At 37.7% G+C, this 9428-nt stretch overlaps 2 protein-coding genes across 2 annotated transcripts in view; one reads left to right on the top strand and one right to left on the bottom strand.

Annotated features, from left to right (window-relative positions):
- Positions 1 to 2417, bottom strand: part of poc1b (POC1 centriolar protein B) — a 32652-nt gene extending 30235 nt beyond the window's left edge. The window contains exons 1-6 of the mRNA XM_079603782.1: positions 1807 to 2417; positions 1269 to 1353; positions 1023 to 1194; positions 444 to 623; positions 245 to 352; positions 32 to 147 (exon numbers count right to left, since the gene is read on the bottom strand). Of these exons, the coding sequence (XP_079459908.1) occupies positions 32 to 147; positions 245 to 352; positions 444 to 623; positions 1023 to 1194; positions 1269 to 1353; positions 1807 to 1821 (676 nt within the window). The 5' untranslated portion in view covers positions 1822 to 2417. The remainder of the gene's footprint in view (positions 1 to 31; positions 148 to 244; positions 353 to 443; positions 624 to 1022; positions 1195 to 1268; positions 1354 to 1806) is intronic.
- A 46-nt stretch (positions 2418 to 2463) lies between these two features.
- cep41 (centrosomal protein 41) lies at positions 2464 to 8804 on the top strand. Its single transcript, XM_079603783.1, has 11 exons — positions 2464 to 2601; positions 3066 to 3129; positions 3217 to 3264; positions 4085 to 4146; positions 4537 to 4603; positions 5478 to 5628; positions 5946 to 6115; positions 6208 to 6275; positions 6679 to 6793; positions 6982 to 7197; positions 7368 to 8804. The coding sequence occupies exons 1-11, from the start codon at positions 2569 to 2571 to the stop codon at positions 7496 to 7498; spliced, it is 1125 nt and encodes a 374-aa protein (XP_079459909.1). The 5' UTR covers positions 2464 to 2568; the 3' UTR covers positions 7499 to 8804.
- The last annotated feature ends 624 nt before the right edge of the window (positions 8805 to 9428 follow it).

Below are 9428 nucleotides of genomic sequence, written 5' to 3' on the forward strand. Positions count from 1 at the left end.
AATTTTCATGATCTCCGTTTATATTAACTACCTCTGTAATGTTGTATTAACTTGTTTGTACGAATATCCCAGATTTTTAATGTGTTGTCTGCTCCTGATGATGCAATGCATGTGCCACTGGAATTAAAGTCCACAAATGTCGCTGACCTAAACAGACAGTTTAAAATATCAGGAAACTTTGGTCCAATAAAAATACAGTATCCTCAAAAAGATTCAGAAAGGACCAAAAACAGTCAATTCTCACCCGCCGTAGTCTGTGAAAACGTTTATGCACTGACGTGAGGATGTATCCCAGAGGCGAACCGTCCTGTCATCGCCACAGGAAGCAACGAGACGACCATCTGGTGAAAACCTGACAGGGACAGACAGGACAAGTGACAGTGAGAGAAATCCCACTTTATGTGACAAAACCGGAAAGGTTAGACACATAGTCTCTCTCATACCTCGCACAGCGTACCCAGTTGGTGTGCCGGTTTAGAGAGTAGAGGAATTTCTTCCGTTCGACACCCCACACTTTCACAGACTTGTCATCTGAGGCCGTGACCAGCCTTTGGCCATCGCTGGAGAAATGAACGCTTCGAACGCTCGCTGTGTGTGCTTTAAACACAGTTGACTCACCCTTTCTGTAACACACATAGACAATAATGCATTAAGATACAAATAATACATTAAAGGGTTAGTTGTGTAATGTGATGCTAAGTGTATATGACTTTCTTCTTACAGCCGAACACAATCGGAGTTATATTAAAAAATATCCTCACTCTTCCCACCTTTATAATGGAGTGAATAGATTTTAAAGCCCCAAAAAAGTGCATCCAACCATCACAAAAGGTACCATTCACTCCCATTATAAAGCTTGGAAGAGCCAGGATATTTTTTTTTATATAACTCAGATTGTGTTTGTCTGACAGAAGAAAGTCATTATACACCTAGGATGGCTTGAGGGCGAGTAAATTATTGGACAATTTTAATTTTTGGGTGAACTAACCCTTTAAAACTCGAAAGGGATCATCTGTACTCACATGCTGGGCGTCCAAAGTCGAACTGTCTGATCTCTGGATGAAGATGCCACCAAAGATCCGCTTGGAGAAAAATGAACACCTGTAATGACGTCCGTGTGACCCACAAACCTAAACGCCCTTGCTTTTGGAGCGAGGTTCCAGATCATAAGGTTCTTGTCACAGGATCCAGAAGCTGCAAGAGAAGTTGCAAGTGGTTATGCTGGGATGTTCTCTGACTGAAAATTGAAGATAAATAATATGACATACCCAGCTGTTTATTATTGGGGCTGAAATCAGCGCAGGAAACAACATCTTTATGACCTTTAAAATGTCTCTCAAGGGTGGGATCCTCCTGAAAAGGATATCATAGAAGAACAAGGTGTGAAATGTTTATTTTCCAAAGTTTTTCCAATAAAACAATGTGAGTGAATGTTCACACACACATTTCTTAAGTCATATATATATATATATATATATATATATATATATACACACACAATAAGTATACACACACACACACACACACACGGTGACAACACCATGGTTGTACCACCACGGTAACGTTAACGTTACCATGTCTAAAACTATGCTAGTTCCATAGTACTTTTTGTTAGCTAACGTTACTTATATTGTTTTGTACAGTCAATTTCGTCAAATAGCCTATAACCAATATTAGTATATCCATATTCAAACATAAACACGAAACTTTCCAGCACAGTTGCACAGAGCTAACGTTAAACCAGAAACAAAATAAAATGTCTAACGTACATTCGCACTTTAAAATGTTTCTTCTAAGTAGTCTTACCATTACAGACGCCATTGTTCTGAAAAACGTAGAGAAATTTTTGAATTTGGTGCAGTTTGTTCTTTGTTTTACAAGTAAACAAGTGAAACTCCTCCATGTTGAGCCATTTCCCCTCTGTCAAACAAGCCGCGTTTTCCCCAGACCAAATAAATCACGCTCCGAATCATCGAGTCAGCGGGACTAGATGAGCAATATGGACTTAATCAAAATTATTTACATGCATGAAAATTATCAAGACTGCCAAAATACTAATTTACACAGATAAACCTCTGCATTAGTGCAATCAATGGAAACCGCTAATGTAACCCATCCTCCTAATGTGACCCATCCTCCTAATGTAACAGAAGGTTTGCTGGGATTAAAACTAAAATTGCAAGCTTGTTTTACAAAGATTATACTGTCTGTAGAGTTAATTAGTTGCATATCCTAGCCAAACATTGTAAACAATTGTCTTAAGAAAAAAAATAATTCAGGAATTACTGGTAAAATACATAGATCAGAAAAAGCATTTAATAAATTCTGCCGACTGGGCTCTCTTTCTGTCACTGCACAAAGCAGAAAAAGCATTGGAAATAACGCCGTTGCATAGCAACAACCCCAAACGGTTAAGCAGTAGAACTAACATCGAGGTTAAAAGAACCCCGTCACTGATTGGGTAATCAATACAACGGGCCAATCGGTGAAGACTTTGCTCAAAGGGGCAACGCTTTGAGTTTTGATTTTGGAAGCTATCGTTAGCCGCCGAAGCTCAGCTACTGGAAGATGTCGGTCAAGCGGGGGATTGGCGATTCAAAGGTCAGTGTTTTTATCTTTCTGCAAAGTGTCATTTGCAGAACGTATATTTTGAAAGCTAGCTCATGGAATGTTTTACATGGGAAGCTGGGGTTTAAAGGCAACCTGACACCGGCGCAGCTGCTCCTCCGTTGCCATAACGTTACGTTACCTGTCTGACCATCAACACCAGTTCACTGCTGATGCTTTCATGTTGTATTATTTTCTACCAGTGCTAATCAATAAATAAACCATTTAGGCTATATATACTAATGGATGTTACTGGAGCTTACATTGGCTTTTATATTCACTGTAAACTCCATTAAACTCAATGTTTGTTTCATACACATCATTTTCTCAGAATGTAATGAGCCACTGCCAGTGTTTAACCAACTTTAAATAATTACATTAATCCCAAAAACAATTATTTCAGAAAAGTTAGTTACATAATGGCACTATGTTTTATTGAAATGGATATTTCCCCCCAGTATTTAAAGAAGAGGATTCCACAGAACCCCAAATATCAACATGTAAAAACACGACTTGATACAGGTATCCACTTTTTGGTGTCTAACATTTAGAATTTTCATTGCATGACAAAATGTGTAATGAGTCTGACCAACACTGTTTATTTTCTAGGCTTCAGCCTGACAAAGTATATGGAGAGACTAGAGGAGGCCAGGAAAAGTAAGTTCAGAATATTATAAATCCATATTATTGAAGAAATTTATTTTTAATATCTCAAAATGTCATGGTGTATGGTAATTCAGAAGGGTTATTCTAACTAATAGTCTTTTTTTACAACACCTAACAAATCACAGACATTCAAGCACATCACAGTGATCAAACCAAACTAGTGTGTATTTACATTAAAAAATATACAAAACGGTGCAGATTGGCACAGAAATGCATCTTTTGTGAACAGCTCCTTAATGACTTGTTTCAGATGTTTTGTCTCCAAATGCACTTATCCTACTTATATTTACTCACCTGATGAGGAGAGAAAGACTGCTTTGTCCATATTGGTCATCTTGTTACAGGTTCCCTCTGATTTCTCAAGGATAAGCAATTCTTGCTCCTTCTTTTGGATGCATGAGCAATGGATGGTTATTGTACTGTAGATTACAGTAATTCCTCTGTCAAGATTGTCTGTAGTGAAACCGAGATGCATAACCTCATCCAGTGGTGTCACTTGGCGTCTTACAGTGGGTTTGGTGGTGAGGCTGGACTTTGGAGTTCTTGCCAAAGATAAAAAGAGACGTTGGCAGAACTGGTCTCAGTTTGTAGCAGCAATTGGCTTGTTAAAGTCAAGTTTAGTGAGTTTAATCTGTATCAAAATGGAGTTTGATATTTTGGGTGTGAATTTAAATGATGTGTCTTTAAATGAAGATGAAGTGAGAAATGGTAACTCTCAGGATCCAGGTAAAATGCATCAGAATTGTTTTTGTTGAGCAGCTCTGCATCATTTGAAATGCATGTTAATTACCGGTATATATTTTTTTTCCAGACTACAGATATAGGAAGGATGAGCTATTTAAAAGACTGAAAGTGACTACATTTGCTCAGCTGGTAAGTGAAAAAGAAATGACATAAAGCATATGGTTTACTTTCAGTTTTAATACAGTAAAAAACTTTAAATTACTATTTAAAATTACTATTTTCTATTTTAATATAATTTATGATGTAATTTATTCATGTGATGCCAAAGCTGAATTTGCAGCATAATTACTCCAGTCTTTAGTGTCACAAGATCCTTCAGTAACATTATACTGATTTGCTAATCAAGAGACATTTCTTCGTATTATGATTATTATTAACAATGTTGGGAAAAAGTTGTGCTTCTTTGCAAGAGGAAGTTCAAAAGAACAGGATTTATTTTCAAATATTTTTTTATGACGATATAAATGTCTTTATTAACACTTATTTATTGTGTGTATAATCGTTTATTTCTTTTTTCAGGTAATCCAAGTTGCTTCGGTGTCAGATCAGAATGACAACATTAAAGATGAAATGCCTGGATTAGATGGTAGTTTCATTTCATTACTCTTTATTCTCATTAGTAGTTTTTACTAACAATAATTATGAATTAACACCCTAGCAACATATTAACTACAACTCAGGACACTTTAGTACGGAGCCCCTAAGGGGACATGTTGATGGACAACATGAAATGGGAGGGGGAAAAATTATATTGCAATGACTTTGCGTTTGCTTTCAAATCTTTTGCGCTCACCTGAGAAACATTGCGTTCGCTTGTTTCTTTTGCATGAGCCTGCAAACCTGCAGATGGAAACAATTTAGGTTGGGAGGAAAACTATGTTAATGCTTTTTTGAGCGAATACTCAAAACGCAAAATTTGTGCAAGCGAACGCAAAGTTCCTCGAGGAACGCAAAAGTTGTGCACACAAATGCTAAGTTCCTTGGGGAACGCAAAAGTTGTGCACACAAATGCTAAGTTCCTTGGGGAACGCAAACATTTGTGCAAGTAAACGCAAAGTTCCTCTTGGAATGCAAAATTTGTGCAAGCAAACCCAAAGTTCCTCGAGGAACGCAGAAGTTGTGCGCACGAATGCTAAGTTCCATGGGGAACGCAAAATTTGTGCGCTCAAATACAAAGTTCCTTGGGGAACGCCAAAATGTGTGCGCAAACGCAGAGTTTTTTAGCGGAATGCAAAATATTTGCAAGGAAATGTAAAGTTTCTTGAGGAAACAAAATAACAAAAGTAGCGTGAGTGAATGTGAATTTTCTCAGGGAGTGTAAAAGTTTTGTGAGCTTTGCAAAGCAGTTTTTCCCTACTATCTTAAGTTGTTTCCCTCAGGGTTTCCGTACATTAGCAACCACATAGCAACGCCCTGACAACCGTTTTCATTTTATTTATTTTTTTTGTATATGGTTTCAGATGATATTTCAATATTCTCAGCGTCACCGGGGCTCGACGGTCTCTCCGATCAGACTAATGGCTCCCCAGAGCCGACACTTCTCAACTCACAGTGTATCAACAATGAGGAATCCGGCGACACTGGGTTTTCTGCTAGATCTACACTCCAAAGGTAGTCAAATCACTTTTGTCTTTGTGACACACCTGTCCATGTCCTTAATTCAACCGGCCACATCAGAATATCATTTTATGCATCTAACAGATCCCCCCTCTAGCATTTCCTCTATTGTACACCCACAAGAGCTCTCATTGGCCAGGCTGCTTTCTCATGGCCCCAAGTGCCATTGAGTCTGTTTGGGGACAGTCGGTGCAATCGGACTCCGTCCTCAGAGACCCTGTGGGGGGGAACAATGAGAGATAGCCTGTAACACTGAGCACCCCTGACTGTCCTCACTCGATGTAATCGAGAATCTCTGGGCTTATTCATAGTGTCATCAGTGGCGTGGGAGAAATGGATCTGGACAAGAACGGACAGAAGACCATCCGGCTGTCTCCAGTCTCTACCTCCAACACCACAGAGTGCCCCTTACCTGACTGCCCGTATCTGTTGCTGGATGTGCGGGACAGAGAGCTGTATGACCAGTGCCATATTATCAGTGGTAGGAAACTTACCTGGAAAACTGAATTTTCCTCAAAGCATGAAATGCATTTAATATAATATTATTAAAACACTTTTTTTTTTTGCTCACAGCTTATAGTTACCCCATAGCGACCTTATCAAGGACAATGAACCCATACACGAAAGAAGTCCTTGATTACGTATCCTTTTATTCCTGATATGTGAAAATGTTTTGTTCTGTATTAAAACGTATTGCAAACCTATATTTATTTATTTATTGATTGTACATGTATGAAATGCACTATATATATTTTTACTTTTAATAATTGTATTATTCATTCATTTATTCATCGAAACTTTGATGTGCATCTATGAAATGCGCTATAATGTATAATACTTATAAGGAGGTCTTATGAATGAAGGAATAAATCATTTTATTTCATTCATGAACAATAAATAAATGATATATAAAAAATATAAATTGTGCATTCATTCATAGGACCCCAGGATACACTGTTTTTGTGCGATCAATCACTTCTGTCGTTTCAAGTTCTTGCGTGCTCGTGCCCATTCCTAGTTTTAAAATCTTTAACAGCTACACAGAAAAATGCATCGGGAAAGATCATAATTTTGTATGATGAAGATGAGAGGATAGCAAGTCAAGCGGCCACCACCATGTGCGAGAGAGGGTTTGAGAATCTCTTCATGTTGTCGGGGGGTAAGTCATCGTGACGACTTCTTCAAGGCAGACTGGAGACTGATAACAAACCTAAAAGACTTCCTTGCACATTTCTTCTCATAAAAAAAAGAAGTTCCTTTTGAAATGAATATTGTTATACCTAGATCATTGTGATCAGTACATGTGGGTTAATCCTGTCAGTATTCATCTTTTCCTTTCTCAACAAGGTTTAAAAGTGGTTTTTCAGAAGTTCCCTGAAGGAATGACAACAGGCTCCATTCCCATCTCCTGTCTGCCGTCACCCACGGGACCTGGAGGTCGTAAGCGGTCGGTGCCACACCAGACGTCACAGGCAGCAGAAAAAAAGTGGCGGTTCACCTCAGAGGACCTCAGCAGAATCCAGCATTACCTAGAGGAGGTGTTCATACCCAGCGAGTCCGGCAGTGAGTCATCCATTTCAAAAATGATGAAATTAAGTAACCTTTTTCACTGATCAAAAAAAAAAAAAACCTCTCATCGATTACTCGCCCTCATGTCGTTTTTATTTTATTCTATGAGCAACATTTACAAATACTAATATATTACTATTTCCCCCCCCACACACACATTTTAGGTCGCCTTAGCAGTAGATTGTCCACTAGCAGCGCTGGCTCCAATGCGTCTACAGTTCGGAGCAGTCGACAGGGCTCATCCATGGCAGGATCGGAAAGCGCTCGTTCACGGAGCAGTCGGCCTTGGAAATAACCTTCCGTTTTACTCTCACCATTGTCGTCTTCACTTCAATGCAAATAAAGCCCTTTATATTAAATTTTCCAGGATTCCTGTGAAGATCTGTGATGGACATTCTAAACTACTGGACACATGCACATGGTTTAATTCTCAGAAGTACACTGGAAGAAATTAAACATTTTATTGGTCCCGGTAGTACACCCAAATGGCTGTTTTATTATTTCAGTTTTTTCACATATCTTTGCACTTGCTGACTCCAAATCTAAACTACATGTTTAAAATCTGATTTGCGCAGTCATCAACTTGTTGGCATCAAGAACCATTTATACAATAATGATGGTACAAGATGTCTGTGGTTTCACATCTAGCTGTTTGAATGCATAGGGTTCTTCTCTCTTACATAAGTAAGCAGATCTTAGTGGGAAGACCCCACCTCTTGGTGGTAATTTTATTTGCTTTAGTTGTGCTATGACATGATCTGTTCATTGAGCATACTGTATGTTTACTTGCTCTGTAGACACACTATGTATGGCACATTCCTTTAAAGGTATTTTAGATGTGCTGGATGTTTTTTATGCCTTAAAGCTATAGCTAATCTGTCCATTGCGTGCATTTATTTAAACGATTGATGCTTTCTGAACCAGTGCGGAAGATTTGCCTTCATCTGAATCTGCTCAACTGTGATTTGAATATTATGACATGTAGATGTGATTGCTGGCATTAATGAAGTTGATGTTGCCGTGTGAAACTTTGCTTTGTCTGTTGCAGAGCGTGATGAAGGAACTTAAAAGTGCATTTACAGTCAATGTTGGTGGAATGTGTACATGGAGTGGTAGAAAGAGCTTTGACTCGTTTGTTTGGCCTTTGTTTTTGCTGATTGACTGAAATCAGTTATTCCTGTTCTTTCACAGACCTTGATTTATTGAGCAATTCATAATTTAATGTAATCTATATAATGAAAACTACCTGGTTTGTTCTTTTGTAATGAAAGTATGAATAAAGATCCATTTTATATTGTAGACTTAAGTGGTACCTACTGTACATGACTTTAAAGGATATTTATCATGTATGTTCAGAAATGGCTTGATCTAATGAGCTGAGCTGTTTACATTATGACAATTACTATCTTTTTAGTAATTGTTCAAAAGTTGTTCTTACGAGTATAGTTTGTAATACTTGATTGTAGTTGGTCAGTTGCGATATTAATATGGCAATCTAGTGTTTCATAATGTTCGCAGTCGTCCCTGACAATGCTCTATATCCGACTGCTCGTAACTAACCAGTGTTGCATTTAATAAAAAGTGATCAGTTGACTTGTGGGAAAAAAAAGTGAGGAAACCAGTTGACTTAAGTGATTGAAAAAATTAAGTTATATGGACTTGTCAAGTTAACATAACTAAATATTTTTCGATTACGCATGAAGTTTATTACTTAATTTTAAGGCAACAGGTTTCCTCACTTTTTTAAGTTGTCAACTGATCACTTTTTACAGTGAAATGACTTCAGACTGAGGTCTTAGTATTACTATTACTGTGATATTGCAGTGTGTCTTGTTGCTAAGCTGCACATTTTGTACATTGTAACAGACTATATATTTATAGTCTAGAAAATATTTTCTAGTATTCTCTGTCGTCCTTGGCTTGCAACGCTGTATATGAGACCTCTTTAACTAACCAGCGCAACTATGGCAAGCTGCTTTGACTTTTAATCATATGAATTTCTGATATCAAGATTTCATTCTTATCATCCTGATATCATTCTTGACATCAGGAATGAAGTTTTTACTAGAAACAATTGCTAATTGTTAAAATCAGTAATTACATTTCCAATAATAAAAACGTGAATTCTTGACATCTTCAATGACGTCATCACTCGCAAAAATACGAATTTTTGACATAATTTTTTTTCTAACAGATAAGATTATAAAACACTTTCCACTCAAATC

Source organism: Phoxinus phoxinus, assembly GCF_949152265.1.
Source record: "Phoxinus phoxinus genome assembly, chromosome: 25".
In the NCBI taxonomy this organism is placed as follows: Eukaryota; Metazoa; Chordata; class Actinopteri; order Cypriniformes; family Leuciscidae; genus Phoxinus; species Phoxinus phoxinus.

Excerpts from the sequence above, each read along its gene's own strand:
- cep41 (XM_079603783.1), top strand. The coding sequence starts at position 2,569 with ATGTCGGTCAAGCGGGGGATTGGCGATTCAAAG. Across the intron at positions 3,130-3,216 it reads AAAAACACGACTTGATACAG|GCTTCAGCCTGACAAAGTAT; the intron begins GTATCCACTTTT and ends TTTATTTTCTAG. Across the intron at positions 6,276-6,678 it reads CGAAAGAAGTCCTTGATTAC|AAAAATGCATCGGGAAAGAT; the intron begins GTATCCTTTTAT and ends ACAGCTACACAG.